This window comes from Lynx rufus, unplaced genomic scaffold (assembly GCF_022079265.1).
Source record: "Lynx rufus isolate CCGP_SWC_20201006 ecotype Redwood Valley unplaced genomic scaffold, mLynRuf1.p SCAF_14, whole genome shotgun sequence".
NCBI lineage: Eukaryota > Metazoa > Chordata > Mammalia > Carnivora > Felidae > Lynx > Lynx rufus.
Window position 1 is genome coordinate 16,069,553 of NW_025814828.1, and position 20,366 is coordinate 16,089,918.

General features: G+C 38.3%; 1 protein-coding gene across 4 annotated transcripts in view; it reads right to left on the reverse strand.

The window, feature by feature from the left end:
- Positions 1–20,366, reverse strand: part of RPS6KA3 (ribosomal protein S6 kinase A3) — a 126,772-nt gene that overhangs the window by 6,335 nt on the left and 100,071 nt on the right. For all 4 annotated transcript variants that reach the window (XM_047075988.1, XM_047075987.1, XM_047075989.1 and 1 more), the window contains 8 exons: positions 19,303–19,427; positions 17,179–17,304; positions 14,534–14,623; positions 12,471–12,629; positions 10,311–10,472; positions 6,637–6,713; positions 5,983–6,100; positions 628–768 (listed from right to left, as the gene is read on the reverse strand). In XM_047075988.1, the coding sequence (XP_046931944.1) occupies positions 628–768; positions 5,983–6,100; positions 6,637–6,713; positions 10,311–10,472; positions 12,471–12,629; positions 14,534–14,623; positions 17,179–17,304; positions 19,303–19,427 (998 nt within the window). The remainder of the gene's footprint in view (positions 1–627; positions 769–5,982; positions 6,101–6,636; positions 6,714–10,310; positions 10,473–12,470; positions 12,630–14,533; positions 14,624–17,178; positions 17,305–19,302; positions 19,428–20,366) is intronic.

Sequence of the window (20,366 nt, forward strand, 5' to 3'; positions counted from 1 at the left end):
CGCCCCCAGAAGTCATTCTTAAACTAGTTTTTTTTTTTTTAAATTTTTAAAAAATGTTTTTGTTTATTTTTGAGACAGAGAGAGACAGAGCACGAGCAGGGGAGGGGCAGAGAGAGAGGGGGACACAGAATCCAAAGCAGGCTCCAGGCTCTGAGCTGTCAGCACAGAGCCTGATGTGGGGCTCGAACTCACCGACTGTGCCACCCAGGCTCCCCTTAAACCAGTTTTATTGTGATATTTTGGTGTGTCTTGACTTTTCCTTTTCTTTTTTAACGTTTATTTATTATTGAGAGACAGAGAGACAGAGCATGAGCAGGGGAGGGGAAGAGAGAGGAGGAGACAGAATCCAAAACAGGCTCCAGGCTCTGAGCTGTCAGCACGGAGCCCGACGCGGGGCTCGAATTCACAAACCATGAGATTGTGACCTGAGCTGAAGTCGGACGCTCAACCGACTGAGCCACCCAGGCACCGCGACTTTTTCTTTTCTAAAGCACTCACTATAAGGGAACTCCATTCGAGAAATGGAAACAGGATGAGGGAAAGGGAAAGGTGGTGCGGGCATGGAGAGGGCGGCTCAAAGTCTTCTGCAGAACATGTGGAAAAGAGTGCCTGAATAGGGACACTCACCTTGACTAGATGGGGCGCGTCCTGTCTATTTAGTTGGTATTGCGGCAGTTGGTCCCAGTGGACAATCCAAGGATGCCTGAGCACGAGGGCAGCTGTCAGTCTCTGATGAGGGTCCACATGAAGCATCTTTGACACCAGGTCCTGGGATGGGAAGAATAATAATAAGACAAATTTAAATCTTTCTGTTTGTTTTTCTATAGCCCTTGACACTGGTCAGCATTCTTCCTTAGCTTCTATGACACTATTTTTTCCTGGTACCTAACCTTTGGGCTCAAAGCAATTTGGTCAACATGATAATTTCTTAAAAAAAGAAAACAAAGAAACAAACAAACAAAAGCAAAAACCTAAGTCTCTGTTTTCTCTTCCCTTAGTTAACAGTAATTTTGGTGCATTACAAAGAGTAAATTTACCACATTTATGTATCTTGAAGTACTTTGGCTCTTTTTTTCATCTAGATATTCTGATTTTTCTATACCTTTGTAAGTTTATTTCTAAGTAATTTTTAGCTACAGACTTTTTTTGTGCTGCTGGTAATAATGAAAAACAGAATGTAACTGCCCAATAATATAAATTTAATTAGAGGGCTCCAAATGCCCCCTACAAAAGATTAGAGTTTTTTTTTTTTTTTAAATAGGATCCATGTTCAATGCAGGGCTTGAACTCACGACCCTGAGATCAAGAACTGAGCCAACTGAGCCAACTACCAACTGAGCCAGCCAGGGGCCCCAGATTGGAGTTATTTTTATTTTTTCCCACTTCATAAGCAACTTATAGGCATTATAAAAAAAAAATTAAGAACTACAGAGAAGCAAAAGAACATGAAGAACTCCCAGAATCCCATTCTTCAACAAGAGACAAATGCTATCTATCCAAATGCTTTCCTATGCTGAGGTATAGATCCATATAATTGCTAGTTTTATACTTTCAAAAATACCACAGTTACGATTTATAAAAGCCATCTCCAACTTGATTTTTCATTCCGAATGTATCTACTAAGTATCCACTGAAGGCCAGGTATCCTGCTAGGCATTGGGTATTTAGCAATGAATAAGATAAAATGAACTCTAACCTCATGAAGCTTTCAGCCCTGTGAGGGAGAGACAAAGAATCAATTACAAAGCAAACAGTAAGTTCTTGGATGGGATGAATAAAGAGGTACAGTTGAACACAAAGAGATGCTTAACCTGAACAGGGTGCTGTGGCTTTGGAGTGACTTCCTTAGAGGAATGTGAGACCTGAAGGATGAGCAGGAGATGGATTAGAGAAGAGGGCGGTGGTGGGGGGGGGGGGGACAGAGCAATTCAAGTAGGCAGAGCCGAGTGTATTTAGAGGAGAGCCCTCAGGGATAGGAGAACATGCCACAGTTAAGGAACTGAAAGGAACCGCAATGTGGCTGTAACAAAATCTGCAAAGGAGACCGTGGCAGCAGATAAAGTGATAAAGGTGAGAAGGGACCAGACCCTGAAGGTCCTTGTAAGCTACATTAGCAAAGGTGCACTTTTTCCGGAGGTAAGAAATCATTTAAAGCAAAGGAGTAATACAGTCATGTTTGTACTTTAGAGAGATTATGCTCACTAAATGTGAACGAAAATGGATTGCAGGGTACAAGCCTGGAGACTCCAATGTGAGACCGGTGAGAGTTGATGGCTTCAGGGCAGTATAAGAAATGGAGAAATATGGATGGAACTGAGGTACTCAGAAAAAACAACAGAACCCGGTGGCTGACTGGATATTGGGAATCGAGATGTTATTCTAAGGATTCCTCTGCTATTAGATACTACCAGTTTCTTATTTTTAGTTTTCATTAACAGCTAAGAGCGGGAATAAGTTACTGAACAGAATTAGAAATAAAAGGTGAAACAACCAGTAACTCCCCTTCCAAATTCTTAAAGTGCGAAAATGTTCTTCAAGTACATAAAAGATTGCAAAACTGCTGAGGGACACAACAAAACTCTACTATAACTTTAATCAGACCTGTGCATTAAGCAGTGCACTTGGGCCAAGTCACTGAGAACCACTTCTCTTCCTCCTGTTCTGTTACCCTTCAATGGCTATTCCTCCTAAGCTTTCTCATTAAATGGTGGTGGCTCCCTTGAATTCCTTCCATAGCTCTCATCACTCTGCTCAGATAAGCTCCTTTGTGCTCATGGCTGTAGCTACTCCAGATGATGACAACTTCCAACTCCACAGTCCACCCAAGACCTCTACTTCTTCCTAAAATCTACATCCATATAGCCAGGTGCTTGATGGACACACATCTCTTAATTATAGATCACAGTCACATTTCAAATTCTTAATTTCCAAATCTGTAGTCATCACTCCTCTCAAAACTACTTTTGCATTCCACATCTTGGTGAAGCGACACCACTACCCTGCTCGTTTGCCTGACGTGGAAATAAGGACTACAATGCTTGCTATCTGCTTCTCCCTTGCTTCTTATGTCCAATTAACCACCGAATCTATTCTGCCTGCTAAATTTCTCTTCCATTTGGCTCAAATCCTGCTACTACTGCTCTAGTGTAGGTCTTCATCATTCATGACCTGAACTACTGCAAAACCTTACAAGTAAAGTCCCTAATATTAGGTCAGTGAGGAATGAATGAAATAATGTAGGCAAAAGTACTAGCATAGTTCTTGGCACATAAATGCCCAGTAAATGGTCCTGTTCTTCTCAAAGCCACATATGAAACATATGGCCCATATGACTGATGACATTCACATGTGCAATGTACTCTTGAGGTGACATATCAGATTGATAGAACCCTCCTTCTTCCCAATATTGTGGGTATTCAATTATCACATTATACTTGCAAATTCAAGTCTTTTAAAAAAATTTTTTTTATGTTTATTTATTTTTGATAGAGAGAGGGAGAGCGCAAGCGGGGGAGCGGCAGAGAGAGAGGGAGTCACGGAATCTGAAGCAGGCCCCAGGCTCTGAGCTGTCAGCACAGAGCCCAACATGGGGCTCAAACTCACCAATCATGAGATCATGACATGAGTGAAGTCGGACGCTTAAGTGACTGAGCCGCTTAGGCGCCCCAACAAACTCAAGTTTTAACTGGACAAATTAGCAAAAGTTGTTAGTAATAATGTAACATTTATAAGAAAGGCTGTGACTTAGATCCCATTTTTATCTCATCCTCACTTTTCTTTTTCTTTCACCCAAAACAGCATACTGGCATGCAAGTCAATGAGAACGAAATTATCAAAATTAGAGCAAGGTGAGGTTATCTCTAGAATTTATTTAAAAAGCAGGCAGTGGGTAAGCTCTGATACTTCATATGGTGACATTACTTGATATGCCTCACAATTGATCATGGCAATTTGTGGTAGACTCCATGGATAAGAATTACCCCACCAGAGAATAAACTTAAACAAGGAAAATTTTCAGGGCGCCTGGGTGGCTCAGTTGGTTGAGTCGGTTGAATCAAGACTCAGTCTTGATTTTGTCTCAGGTCATGATCTCATGGTTTGTGAGATCGAGCCCTGTGCTGGGCTCTGTTCTGACAGCACAGCCTGCTTGGGATTCTCTCTCTCCCTTTCCCCCTGCCCCTCCCCTGCTCGCTCTCTCTCAATAATAAACATTTTAAAAAAAGAAAATGTGATCATGAAAATGCTTAAGATTTTTCAACACTTCTCCAATACCTAGAATAGACCCCAAATCCTGAGCATAATCTACAAAGCCTTTCATAATCTGGGTTCATCAGCTACCTTCTCACGTGTACCCTGTACTAGTCCCATCAAACCGTGCACAGCAACCTGGAGGCGTTCTGCCATGCTCAGGCTGTCGTGACCACAAATAGCATGTGCTGCTCTCTCAGCCTGGGATGGAATACATCCTTCTGCTCCCTAAAGCTGCCAAGAAAGTCCCTTCACTGCTTCTGGAAAGCTTTCCTGGAAATCTTTCTGACTGAGCACCATCTGTGAACTTCTTCAACATAAAAAAAATGTACCACTGTAACAGCACACGTGACACTGTACTGTATACTTGGGGCCATCTCCCAACTAGACTGTGAGATTCCTGAGATCAGGAATTCTATCTCAGTCACATCTTTTATCCCTGGACTTTCACTTATTAAGTAGGTTGTAGGTGCTCAATACATGGAAGAAAAAGAAATCCCAGAAAAATGAATCATCTGGTTTAAGAAATGTTATGGCTAATAAAAGGGAAAGGATACCAGGTCATTTTAAATCAGTTATAAAGCCAAATGTTATCTATATAGACATTAAATTGGCTAACATAGGCTTCATCTCTAGGCCAAAAGTATCAATCGACATTTGTTACATGCCCTATTTACTTACACAATCATCTCACCTCAGGCTTCCACCTCTAAGAGAAACCAGCAAGCACTTTTACCAGTAATTATCTTCTTTATCTCCTCTATGTTTTTCTTCCTTGGAAGTGGAAAACTCTGCTCTTCTTTTTTTTAGGTTTTTTAAAATGTTTATTTATTTTTGAGAGAGAGAGACAGAGCACAGGTTGGGGAGGGGCAGAGAGAGGGAAGGAGACACAAAATCTGAGGCAGGCTCCAGGCTCTGAGCTGTCAGCACAGAGCCCGACGTAGGGCTCTAACTCACGGACCTTGAGATCATGACCTGAGCTGATGTTGGAAGCCTAACTGACTGAGCCACTCAGGCGCCCCTCTTTTTCTTTTTAGTTTTTAAATTTTTTGCTCTTCTTTTTAAAAGAGCATTTTCTACGACTAAAGTGGAAGTAGAGCAGAATTGGAAAGCAAGTCAGCCAGAGGATGGCAGATCTTTCAGGGACAAAGGCTTTTCAAGTGGATTTCAAACAGATACTATAAAACTATACTACTGTTTACTGTGAAGAAGAGGAGACCCCTTTCTACATAATATGGACCAAAAAGAGAACATGGTATAGTCTATTCTAGGGAACAAGGGCTTTGGAATCAACTGTTTAATTTGAAGCACCCACATGTAGCTGGTGGGTAACCAAAAACAAATTCACACCAAAATTCTGGGCCTTGGTTTCCTTCTGTGAAATGGAGATACTAACGCCTATTTTACAGGGTTTGTTAAGAAGATTAAATGGGATAATTTAGGAGAAGTGCAGTGTGAGGCACAGAATAGACACACAAATCATGAAGACAACCACCATTATTATTCATTATGTTTGTAAGTAAGAAGTAGTTTTAGATATATAGATAATAACAAAGCCAAACCAATACCTCTGGGAAACAAATTAATTGGTCCATTTGTGAGTTCAAGTTATTTGGTAACATCACTTCAAAATACTACTTCATAAACAAAAGTTTTTAACTGGCATTATTTTTTCTCACTAGGGATTATGAAAAATTATTTTCTCAAAAGTTTATTATAGGAAGCTATACTTGCCTTTGCTGTGTCTGAAACAGAATTCCAGTAACCACCACTGAGTGAGAATTTCCCGCTGCCTATCCGTGCCAATATTTCCTCTGGTGTATCATCAGGGCCATTTGCAAATGGAGTGTAACTATTTTATAATAAAATTAAAATGTTAATGAATAAAATTTCTTTTTGGTTGGTAATCTTCACATTTCTTTGCAGTATCCAAGAGTACTCTGAGTAATTTAATGTAATACTTCACTGAAATCTCCAAAAGTGAAAAACATCAACATCACGAAGCTTCATAAAGCGCCAGTTCAAGGTATAAGCTATGAACTATTAATTAGACTTAATATATTATAAAATAAATATTTTAAGATATGACATATAAGAATAAAATATTTAAAGTAGTGTATATTTATGACATAAGAATACAAAAAAGGCATGGAAAAAAGTCAAGGTAAGACCTTAAGACATTAGTAAATGGTACATTATAGAAAATCATCAATGATACAGTTATAAATATATATTTACAAATCCACACACACATACAGGATTGTATTATTAGGTAATAGGAGAAAACATGAAAAGAAGGATATTATAACGCAGAAATGAAAGAAATAAAACTAGATAATTTGAAGAAAATATTGATGAATAAATGCTTGCAAAATATGGTCCACTCACCCAGTAAGCATTGTATAGAGGAGGACACCAAGACTCCATATATCACAAGCAGCATCATAGCCTTGTCGTTTTAAAACCTAGAAAAAATAACAATTAGTATTAATACACCACTGTTTACTTTAGAGATGTGAATAGGCCATGAACTACACTGTATCTTCTAAATCAGTGTATTTAAGAAAAACCTCAACAGAACATGATTAGCAAACAAGGCAATAATATATTAACCCTATTCCAAAACATTCTATGACTAATATTTCATATATATGTAAAATTTCATTTTGGTATTTGAATTAGCATTTATTGAGTGCTGCTGTAGCATAGAGAGAACTATAAAATAAATTGAAGCTAAGTTTCTTTCCTTCCCATCCCCACTCCCCTCTAAGTTTCTTATTTAAATGAATATATATTTAGTTTGTATAAGGCTGCAAAACTGGTTACATAAAACCATACTTTTAAGAACACATATGAAAGTACAAATGATACAGTGCAAAATTATACTTCTACATATATAAAATGATTCACTTGAGCATTTAGTAGTCACCAACTATTCCTAGGAATGAACAGTGATAAACACAAAACACTCTGGTTTCCTTAAGAAAATCAGAATATGGCAGGGGAAATAAATAAATAAATAAATAAATAAATAAATAAATAAAGTTAATAATCCAATGTGGTAAGTATTTTTTTGGCTGATTTTTTTTAATGTTTATTTATTTTGAGAGAGAGAGAGCAAGCAGGGGAGGGGCAGAGAGAGACAGGAATAGAGAATCCCAAGAGGCTCCACGCTCAGCATTGGGCCCAATGCGGGGCTTGATCTCATGACTGAAAAATCACCACCTGAGCCAGAATCAAGAGTTGCACTTTGACAACGTGGTATTATAACAAAATTATATTTAAAGTGGTCTGAGTATAAAGATGAGGAAAAAATTCATTCTTGAAATGTGGAGAGAAGGAAGGCTAGAGGGCAGCCTGCTTGTACTGGGCCTATAAGTAAGAATTCAGGAGGCAAAGGGAGGAGGTTGGGGAGGACCGAGACACTCAAAGGGCAGAGGCAAGCGAGCAGAGCATGCTTAAGGAGAGGCAAGGATTCAGTGTGGCCAGATCTCTAGGTAGGGTACACTGGAGAGAATGAAAGGCTTTTACATGTATCTTGTTAAGGAATTAAAATATTTTTCCTGTAGGCAATCAGTTGTCACTGAAGCATTAAACAGGGAAATAAAATAAGTAGATGTGTACACCAAAAGGATAACTCAAGGTATAAAGGAAATGCTGATAAGAAGACAGAGTGGAAAAAAGGCCAAATGACAGGAAACAATTTGTATCAAACCAAGTGAAAGGCTGTGAGGAACCACACCAAGGCAGGACATGGATAGAAAGAGATGTAAAGATAAAAGAGGAACAACTTAGTTCAGATGAGATGTACAGGGTAAAGGATAAGAGGTCTAAAATATTTAGGAATCAGAATGGAAAGGGTTTGATGACCCACTGGATATAGAGAAATGATGGGGAAGGAGGATTTTAGGAGGGCTTCCAAGTTTTAACCTGGATGACTAAGTGGTGAGTAGGAGACAAAGAGTTAAAAGCTCAAGTCTAAAGAGAGTTTAATTATGGAAGATTTCCTGAAAAAGATGAATTCAGAGGCCTTGAAACAAAAAACATCCAATGTGCCAAGGCAAAACAGCTACATGGTGATTTCAAGAAGCAGATTGATTGTCTGAAGCAGAAAACACTGATGGGGAAAAATGAGATGGCTAGATGAAGTGACTATGCTTGGATATGTGTCAGATGCTGTGGGTATGTAGACAAACAAGCAGAGAGTCTGTCCCTCGTTAGCTCTAGTACCACCAGAACAGGTGCAAGGAGTCTTTTTAAAAGTATTGTTTTATAACTCAAAGTAAGAAAATTACAAAAAGTTTGGTAAATATAATGCAACCATTCTAACACTACCAACTATTATCATTTTTTGTGAAATATATAATGGTAAATGCACAGACTTTGCAGCCATATTGCTGGGGCTCAAATCTCGACCTGACCTCAAACAAATTCTGTAACCTTTCACTGTGCACCTGGTTTCCTATAAGAATTGAGTGAAAGTACTTACTTCACAAAGTTATAATTAGAAGGAATTATTACATGTAAACCCTATGTTGTGAGGATGAAATCAGTTAATACATGTGACTGGCACATAACCCCTATGTTAGGGTTGACTATCTTTTTTTAACTTTATTTATTTGTTTTGAGAGAGACAGAGAGAGCATGAGTGGGGGAGGGGCATAGAGAGCGGGAGAGAGAGAATCTCAAGCAGACTCCACGCTATCAGCATGGAGGCCAATGTGGGGCTCAAACCCAAGAACCGTGAGATCACGACCTGAGCTGAAACCAAGAGTCAGATGCTTAACCAAGTGAGCTACCCAGGTGCCTCGGTTAACTATTATTTTTTCTTATCTAGTTCATAGTTATGTGTTTTTACACAATGATAATAAAAAGACAAGAAATCTTGAGGGCAAAGCAGTGGATTTTAGATTTGCTACAACGGGGAACAGAAATTTCTTAGGAAAAGAAGCAACTTGATCAAAGTAGGGCTTGAAAAAGACTTCAGTAACACTGCAGCTCTTCTGTGGAATGATCAGAGATCGAGAAAGGGAGCAAGGTGAAATTAGGCCATGGCAGTCATTTGGGGTGTGGTGAAGGAAGCAGGGCCTAGGATGGCAGTTTTGTGAACAGAAGAACCTCAAACTGGTTTTTGAGGATAACAGAGATGATACCTAGTTATGTAGCTAAAGACAAGAAGAGACCATGATGTTTTAGCCTCAGAAATACAGGAAGATGGTGTCAAAACCAGTAAATTAAAAAGGATATTAGGAAAGGATGAGAATAAGCTACTTTCCATTTAATTCCATGCGCTGACAAGCACAAAAGTGTTAGTGACAGTAGACCACTACAGATGAGTGATTATGTAGAAAGAAGTTAGGGCAAGAAAAGGACTAAGTAGTAGGGGACTGAGGACAGGATGAACTACCATCAGAAGAAAAAGAGCTGACATTTTATTTTATTTTATTTATTTTTTTTTTTTTTAATTTTTTTTTTCAACGTTTATTTATTTTTGGGACAGAGAGAGACAGAGCATGAACGGGGGAGGGGCAGAGAGAGAGGGAGACACAGAATCGGAAACAGGCTCCAGGCTCCGAGCCATCAGCCCAGAGCCTGACGCGGGGCTCGAACTCACGGACCGCGAGATCGTGACCTGGCTGAAGTCGGACGCTTAACCGAGTGCGCCACCCAGGCGCCCCGCTGACATTTTATTTTAATTATTTGTTCAGTAAGTCTTCAATTAAACAACTATTAACTACTCCATATTAAACACAGCAAATGAGTTTTTATTTATTTATTTTTTTTTTAAATTTTTTTTTTCAACGTTTTTTTATTTATTTTTGGGACAGAGAGAGACAGAGCATGAACGGGGGAGGGGCAGACAGAGAGGGAGACACAGAATCGGAAGCAGGCTCCAGGCTCTGAGCCATCAGCCCAGAGCCTGACGCGGGGCTCGAACTCACGGACCGCGAGATCGTGACCTGGCTGAAGTCGGACGCCCAACCGACTGCGCCACCCAGGCGCCCCAGCAAATGAGTTTTTAAATATACTGAAATACTGGAAGCAAATAATTTCACAATTACCTCTGGTGCAACAAAATTTGCAGTATAACAAGGAGTCATGAGAAGACCGTTTTCTGCTCTTAGCTGTTTGGCAAAGCCAAAATCACAAATTCGAATAGATTCTGGATTGCCAGATTCATCCACGTAAAGAATGTTGCTAGGTTTCAAGTCTCTGTGAACCACCTAATTGAAATACAAATTAAAGAGGTACATTAACAATACAACAACACATTTCCATGATGGAAAATTCTTTATTCACAAACTGTCAAGCAATGTACTTAACAAGAGGATGTGAGTGCTGACCTTCAAATGATCTCAACATTATAAAAGGCTGATAATGTAAGCATAACTCTCTAATACAGAACCAGGGCAAGGAAAGAAGGAAGAAAAAATAGTATGTACTTTCCTCCTCTTTGTCCATTGAGTACGTAGGTTAGGTTAAGGTAAAATGCAAATAGCAGTAATATCTGCCCCTAGGTTATTCATTTATTCAACAAATATTTATTGAATGCCTATCATGTGCCAGGGTATTATATAAGAAGCTCCAGATACCATATTAAACAAGACCTGTAAGATCCTTGCCTTTCCATGCTAGGAGCTTGCACGGTAGTGAGGAAGGCAGAGAATAAACAGGTGAGAGATGTGTCTCTAGAGGAGGTAACATCTGGTCCAAACAAGCTGGAACAGTGGGGGACAGTCATTCTAAGGAGAGGGAACAGCATGTATAATGGATGTATACAACAAACAAGTGCTGACAGGCTCAATGGAACAGGCACTGGGTTTAGGGGTAAAAAGGAAAAAAAAATCCAGACTTTAAGTACTGCCTATTTAATATCCAAGTGACAACGTCACACATACTAAAAGATATTGTTCCTTTAGATTTTTGTAATATTTCTCCCCCTTTAGTTACCTACTTGAGTACTTCTTTCACATAAACCTTGACATTCCTTATTAGACTTCTATGTTTCTTCTACCACTAAATTCTGAGTCTAGATTCTAATCAATCACCTCAGTTTTAGTTTCTAACATTGAGAACATTACTTCTCCAGATCATCTGAGTAACTAATTACTGCTGAAGCAATGGAAAAGAATATAGAAGACTTAGATGACTGCAAAGTCATCAATTCTCCAGTGACTATGGAGTCCCACTAATTCTTAGCTAGTATACTAGGCAAATCTTGACCAGCTAGAAATCAAGAAGCTCTAGAATGAAAGTGACACTTCCCACTTGTTAGCTTCTAGGAGCAAAGACAAACAAAATGAGAATAACATATTGAAAATAAACTCCTTAAGTAGTCTCTTAATTTCCTTGTATTTATTTAAAAAAATTTTTTTTATGTTTACTCATTTTTGAAAGACAGAGAGGCAGAGCACAAGCAGGGGTGGGGCGGAGAGAGAGGGGACACAGAATCTGAAGCAGGCTCCAGGCTCTGGGCTGTCAGCACAGAGCCCGACGCGTGGCTCGAACTCACGAACTGTGAGATCATGACCGGAGCCGAAGTCGGATGCTCAACCGACTGAGCCACCCAGGCGCCCCACGTATTTATTTATTTTTTAATGTTTATTTATTTTTGAGAGAAAGTGCAAGCGGGGCAGGGGCAGAGAGAGACATGTGGAGAGAAGATCCGAAGTGGGCCCTGCACTGATAGCCGCGAGCCCAATGTGGGGCTCAAACTCACAAACCAGGACATCGTGACATGAGCCGAAGTCGGACGCTCAAACAACTAAGTCACCAAGGTGCCCCTCTTAATTTCTTTTTATAAGTGAATACAACCCATGATTCTATGGTTGTGCTTCTAAACTTGCAATGGATCTAATTCTCAAGAGCACAGAGTGGCCTAGCAAAAATGGTGATACGTCTTCCTGGTCAGAAGACCTCACTCACTTTTTGTTGGGAAGCATAAGAACTTAATATAAACAAGTCAGGATTTCAAAGTAGCACTTCAACCTTGGTGGGAGAAATTTTAGTAAATGAAGAACAGCAAATAATTAAGCTAATAGTACTTTCCATTAATGCATAAAGTAACTTCTACCTTTGTAATTTTAGTTCAAACATTCAGAAAGAATAGGTAAAAAAAAAAGAAAAGGTGAAAGTGTGTGTGTGTGTGTGTGTATGTATATATATGTATGTATGTGTGTGCATGTGTGTATTTGTATATATAAAATGTTAAAAAGACTTACCCCTTGTGCATGAAGATATTCAACAGTTTTGGTTATAGTAAAGAGGACAGCACTGGCCTCTCTTTCGGAGAAAAATTTCTGTCTAAGAATTTTATCCAGCAATTCACCCCCTTTCATAAGTTCTGTCACTACATACACGTATTTTCCATCATCATATACCTGTAAGATTTAACACCAAAATGTCAAAAATTATTTGAGGCTTTACATGTGCTCAGAACAAAGTCTATAGTCAAGGAAATTTTTATTTATCACAACTGATGGAATTTGCAAGCCATTTTATACATGCAAGAATATTAAAACAGGAATTGATTAGATTGAATGTCAGAAAACTAATCTGCAACTTCCTTCTGTGAAACCTAAGTCATGGCAATCAAAGTAACGATGGGCATCGTATATGAAGGGGTACTGAACTGTTGCTCTCAGGTTTGTTTCTCTTGATCTTTCTATCGATGACAGTGGGGACTATGATTTTCCTGGAACTTCTGCAACTGCAGAACTTCTATATTTACATAAACAGTACAATGAATCAATTCTGGTTTTGATTAAACTGAAATACAAGCTGTGGCACAAATTAAGTAGGAAGATCAAGTAGCAGAAAGATATTCCATCTAACCACACAGAAGCATACAAGTTTCCTCCCAATGCAGAAATAGAAAGCTCATTGTAATTTTGGATTTGTACTTCAGGCAATCCCAAACTGAGATAGCCTCTTTATTAAGCTTCAGTTTCTTTTATTCCCCGTCACCACCGGGTTACTGCACACCTTTATTTAGCTCCGTAAGAGGTAGTGGGTGCTGGGGCCCCAAATATGTAGAAAACAAGGTACCTGTCCTCAATGTTTTTATTCTAGTAGGGAGAAATAGACATAGAAATAAGTTTAAAAAAATGTTGGAGATGCTGTGATAAAAGCAGGGAAAATTTTAGAGACCTTGGAATTTGAAATCAAAGAAGGAGGAAAGATGTAAAAACCAGTAACAGCTTAGGGAGTTTCCAAGTCAAGGAAGAAAGAATTTTCTGTATTTCCTTTTTTATTTAGTTGGTCAGATTCTTGGAGGTTTTGGTAATTAAAGAGTCACTTAAGATATGTAGCTTCACATTTTAATGGGACTAAGTTAACATTCTTCTTCTAACAATGAGCAGTGATAAATTAATCTCAGGAAACTGGAGTTTTGGTTAGGAAAAAGGAAGAGTAAACTTTGGAATTCACAAAATCTCAGAGGTGAAAGGCAAAAGGTACCTTAGAAATTCTCTGGCTTAGTTGGCCATGTGACATATCAGGTCTATGACACCCAGATATGGCCTTTGAGCCTATGTGAGCACCATCAGCAAGAGAAGGTTTAATGCTGCCTGGGGAGTTCACACCCTTTGCCAACAGCTCTGGTATGATAAAACCACAGGCAGAAAGGAAAGGATACCTCACTTGTCTAGGGTGTGGCGATCCGAAGAACAGACCTCCTGGAGGAAGTAATGTTTTAGCAAAGTTTTAGAGGAACGGTGGTTAGCCAGGCAAAGAAGGGAAGTGGTACTGTTCATTGAGGAAATCATAAATTCAGACAGAGCAGCATGAGAAAAGGAGGAAAGCTGAAAGATGTGTACATACTAGAGCATGGTTAGAGCATGGGGTATGAGAGGAAGTGTGAAAACTACTGCAGACAGAGGAAGGCAAGGACTGGAGGTGAGTGGGGGTATGAGATGTAGGTAGGCAAGTAACATATCTGAGTGTTTGCTTTCTCAGGCAGTACTGTGGAAGAGAGTTTGGGGAATCCATAGAGTCTGAGACTAGTTAATCCCTAATACTAATTAATATCCATATGTTCCAGTAAATATAGGTATTAAAAGCAATGTCAGTAACATTTTTCTTCTTAAAGCAAAAATACAAAAATTAACTACATAAACATATTTTTCTTTATAGCTGAAATTATGCTACATATGTTGTACTCCAGTCAATTTTTTTAAAACTTACGATATCGAGTTCTTTGTCTACCACATGATATTTGAAAACATTCCCAGAGCGAGTTAGACAACTGATTCAAATGATCGGAGTTAAAGAATTTACTACTTACATCCTTTAGAGTAATGATGTTTGGATGCTGTCCATAACGAAGAAGTATTTCAATTTCTTCTGTTGGGTCTCTCTTGCTTTTATCAATAATCTAAGAGGCAGGTATTTATCATAAAATCTCATGAACTATACAGTCACAAACCTTAAGTATTAAAGCTACAGATCTTAAGTATTATCTTATATAAATACTAGACATATGAGCCATTTATCAACCAGTCTTATTTAAGTCCCTGGCCACACTGTCTAATCAAAATTTGAAAGCCAGTCTAAGTTTAGAACTTACTAAATACTCAAAGGCCTCAAGAAAAGGTACCAAGAACATCTCTTTCTTCCATCCTTGAATGTCTTAAGCCCTTGTAAATGTAGTCAACTTTTAACCCCTATCAATACAGAAAATTAAGGAAAAGATGTATATATAATACTACCACTAGCCATCTGTTTACTAAATTACCTTTACTTCCTTTAATAAAATGCTTCAGTGGAAGAACCCATTAGTTGTAAGCTACTTATAAAGAATTAATTAAGAGTTAAGTGGAACAAGCTCATTTTTGAAGCTAGGCAGAAAGCTAAGCAGAAAACCACACCTAGAATTTTACTTGGCTAAAGTTAAGTGTAATTATTATAATAAAGCCCTTTAAAATACTAATGTAGCTTTCCAATCCTTTTATGTCAGCTGTTTCTTAAAAATACATCTCTTAAAGTTTTAATCTGTTAAAGTAATATTATATATATATTTTTTAAATTTTTTTAACGTTTATTTATTTTTGAGACAGAGCATGAACGGGGGAGGGTCAGAGAGAGGGAGACACAGAATCTGAAACAGGCTCCAGGCTCTGAGCTGTCAGCACAGAGCCCGACGCGGGGCTCGAACTCACGGACCGTGAGATCGTGACCTGAGCCGAAGTCGGCCGCTCAACTGACTGAGCCACCCAGGTGCCCCAGTAATATTATATTTTTAAAAGGATAACACGCTTTGCTTTCATTTTGTCCAGAGGGTAGTCTGAAACAAATTTTGTGACCTACATATTTTCGATTTAGGCTTAGTAATTAATGTACACAATAAATAACTCCAACGCTCCAGCAATCTAGGAAAGAGTTTGCAACTCACAGTGTGAGCCAAATCTGCTATCAGAAGTAAATTTAGTTGTAAAACAGTTCCGTATGTGAAGAACAAGGAATACAAACATAGGTGTACACTGTAATCAAATGCAAATGACAGTGTGGAATTAGGCAAATGGATGATTAAGAAGAAGGTATATTGAATAGACATGCAAATTCAAGGGAGATGAGTCTTCTGAAGACGAGAACACACTGGAAGGTGTTATTCCTAGCAACAATCTCTTTTATCCGTTAATCTGAGCAGAGCTTACATTTCATTCATACTTTTGCTTGCAGATCTTTGATTTGTAGTAATTTCAGTAGAATGAATTTATGCTGGAATTTGTTTTATGAATCTAATTTAAGTCACAAGACTCCACAAATAGCTTGGAGATATTCTCAAGGTTTTGGTATACTGCTCCTGGTTTCTGTAATTCAAAGGGGGCCTCAGGGCATTTCTACTTTTTTCTGATGTGTTTATGGAGACAAGATACATCCTTAAACTGCCTACCATGTACATTACTCACCTTATCTCCTTTCATGTAAGCAATCAGAAAATTTCTATGTACTCTAGATTTCACTATGAGCAAAGAGTAGAAGAGCAAATTAAAATGCCTTTTTATGGTTCATCCTTACACTGTACAGAAGGCCAGACACTGATGACTTTTAAAGCAATTACATCCAAGTTTAGAATAGTAGTAACAATTTTTTTTGTGTATGTGTGTCTTCCCAGCTACTTGCTATGCATATATAAAAGACATTTATTTTATTTTTACACAATGAAATCATGGTAGATCTGTATGATAGATGGATGTACAGAAGTAATAACAATTAATGCTACTCCCCTACTAACTAAACATTAATAGATCACTAAACACTTATAGATCATTTCTAAGGTTCAAAATAAGCTGAAAGCTTTAGACATTAAATTGTTTGCAATGGGAGAGCAGAGACTACCATCCCAAGAAGTGAAAAGGCAGAAACCTGAATACAGTATTTTTTCACTTTCAACTAAAGGTTTGTAATTCAAACTTTATCATAGAGCCATGTGCTTTGGTTTTTGACTTAGAAAATTCTTACTGTCTTGACCCTTGATGAAATTAAAACAGCTAATGATAACAAATTTTATAATGGTGGTGCATATTCTTTTATTGGTGCACAGATCCTTTTAAATGTGAAGGACAGTATGAACACTTTTTGCCAGAAAAATGTAAACATAAAAAATTTGGCATACAATCTTGAGGAATTCCCTGACTCTTAGACCACAAAATTGGGGACTTTTTAGAGTAAAAGAGTGTTACTAAAAATCAGGTGTAAACGATACTGTCTTGAGCAAACTGTAGGTATGTGCTTACCTTTAGTTTACAGGTGAATCCATGGTTCCAGATTAAGGGCCCTGAAGGTTGCAGATATTTCAGTTTACCATACCCCCCCCCTTTTTTAAATAAGAAAAAGCACATTTACCAAAGAAGAGTGTAATTTTTAAGTGGTACGGACATGCATGAATAAGAACTGTTAGAGATGCATTTTAAACCTAAAAATATTTACCTTCACTGCAAACTCCATGTTTGTAGCTTTATGTATGCATCTCTTGCAAACAGAGTAGGAGCCAACGCCAATATCTTCTTTTACTTCATATCCATCAGTAAACTGAATACTGTTTCTGTGCAACTGCTACAAACACAATTATAGGTTGACAAAGAGTTTTATAGTGACTATGGTATAATTCATAATAGTGGAATATGTTACTCGGTATGCATTGTTGATATTAACAATAAATATAAATGAGTATCGGCAAAAATAAAAATGAATCTTTACAGCATTTATTCTTCCACAACTGTGTATTTTAGCAGTGTCTACCATAAAATGTACAGCAAAAAATAGGCTAAAAAACTTGTGTTAAAAAGAAAAAACTGAGTACGTACAACAGAAAACACAGAGTTATTGATAAGGAGCTGAAAGCCTTGCCTGTGATTGAGCCCTATTCCACTCCCCAGCCAACGCTAGGTCCCTGAAGTACTTTTGCAAATAGGGAGCAGTGTGAAGCCTCCGGTACGGAAGAAAAGATTTAGGAGGATTCAGAATGAGAACATCTGGATGCTTGTCTCAGATGCACCTCTTGCAGGCTATGTAACCCTGAACGTGTGTTTTTTCAGAGAGCAATGGTGAGGATTAAACAAAATATTTGAAGGTGATACCTGTTATTGTCATTGGGGACTATCAGTAGCCATGCCCTCTGTTCTCTACCCTCAAGTCGGAGCTTCAATAGACCTTCTGCTAGAGAAGCTGTTAATGGGTTAAGGACTAAATAACATGGGGTAGGATGGTGGCTAGCAAATGAGCGCTTTCATAAGTACGCTGAGGGAAGTTGTGCTGCTCTTGGCTATACTGAAGGGAGAGCATCCCCTGCCACATCTGGTGTCTACGTGCTTTGTATAGGTTAAAATTTGAATTCTGTAGAATATATGTTTGTGACTTCTATGTTAGGTAGAGAAGTTATAACTTATAAACTTCCTATACATCACATGCTTGTTACAGTACAAGGGACAGACTATTTCAACCATGAATTTTATTTAAAAACCAGTGCTTAAAATGGTTTTCTCGAAAGTGGAAAGCAAGATGACTAACCCAGGAAAGAAACGTTAGAGCAAAAGCAACTTCATCATGGAGCAAACTCAAGCACTAATTAGTACCCTAAAAAACAATCAATGATTCAAAAGACATATCTAGCTCCCTCTATGATTAGGAAGATGAATTACATTTATCTTTCCATGATACTAGGATGGGAAGGAATAAATCTAATGGTTTATACTATTTGTGTTCCTCGAATAACATTTAATTTACTAGTCCAGTCTCCTGTTACAAACACACAGACATCTAGAAACCTGCTTCTGTGGCTTTTACCTCCTTCTCCAACTCTGATACACAGATGGGATAATGAGGAAGGGCACACCCTAAGGTAGTACCTACAACCATTTCTTCCTAATAGCAATGGGGATTCCCAATGAACAAGGAAACAAAACACGGAAAACATAAGACTGAAGTTCACTCTTATTTCTTATACATTTCTATGGCAGAAGTTGGCAAACTATAGCCTCTGGGCCAAATCTGTTTCACTGCCAGTTTTTTTTCACTGCCAGTTTTTATAAATAAAGTTTTATTGGCACACAGCCATGCTCATTCACTTAGCTACTGGTCTATGGCTGCTTTTGTGTTACAATGGCAGATATGAGTGGTTGTGACAGAGATCATGTAGCCTACAAAGCCCCGAACATTTAACTGGCCCTTTAGAAAGCAAGTCTGCTGAACCCTGTTCTAAGCTATCAGGGAACCAGGAGACCTCAGTTCATCATAGCTGACCTGACAGAGTCAGAAGATGAAACAAACTAGGCCTGATAAACATTTTTTCTTGATAAACAGGAAAGGGTGGAGACAAGATGGTGATATATGTCTCAACTCTCTTAGAATTCCCCTTTTAAGTCAGACAGATATCCAGAATTTTAGTGCATGCCATCTTTTTAAAAGCAAATGAAAGGAATTTCTAAAAGCAATGTCAATGGTATAAAATTTATTTTAAGCTGCCCACTTAAAATCAGATCAAATACAATCATCCACACAGTGAACTCTATCTTACAACATTTCAAACTTTAAATTACTTATACATTCACTCACCTGCACAATTGAATGCACACCAACTGTCTGCATAGCTTGGCTTTCATCATCTGAGGTGATAGCAACAAAACTAAACCCCCGAAAAAGCTGATGTGCATTAGCACTGGGTGGAATGCCAGGTGAGTCTGAAAAGAATAATACATTACTGAGAAGGTAATACTTGAAAGGTAATTAAGGGAATAACTGTTGACAGTATGGCCTTTCTCACTAATTCTGGAATTTTACTTCTTAGACACCCAGTGCTTCCAGGATAACTCAGTAAAATCAGCCCTGTCCTGATGGCTTATGGGTATCAGAGCTCTAACATCCTAGTTCTTCTGAGCCCAGAAAATAGCTAATTCGTTGAAGAATATAATAAATCGATGAATTACTGGGCTAATGTTATTGTAAATTAGCAATGATCCATAGAATTTTCTGTAGTGATGTACATTTTCTTTATCTGTGCTGTCCAATATGGCAGCCCCCAGCCACATGCAGCTCCTGAGCATTTGAAATGTGGTTAGTGTGACTGAGAAACAAAATCTTAAATTCAGTGTTATGGCTCCTGGTCATGTGGAGATACATGTTCATCTACAGATAATTTAGGAGAAAGGAATTTAGGCCAGTAATCTTAATACACAATATCAGAATCTGGAAATCTAAACTACAAGTTAAAAATTACTGTATTTAGGGGCGCCTGGCTGGCTCAGTTGGTTGGGCGTCTGACTTCGGCCCAGGTCATGATCTCACAGTTCGTGGGTTCGAGCCCCGCGTCGGGCTCTGTGCTGACAGCTCAGAGCCTGGAGCCTGCTTTGAATTCTGTGTCCCCCTCTCTCTGTGCCCCTTCCCTACTCACGCTCTGTCTCTATCTCTCAAAAATAAACATTGAAAAAAATTACTATATTTATATATATATATATTTAAGGATCAAAAGTAATATTGAGGAAAATCATGGCATGTAGTCCTTAAACTGTACCTTATGACATGACATATATTGTTATTCAAATTATTTATGTGGAATCTACTGGCATTAACAAAAACAGAAAACTACTTTTAAAATATAGTTAATAGTTACTATAAAAATA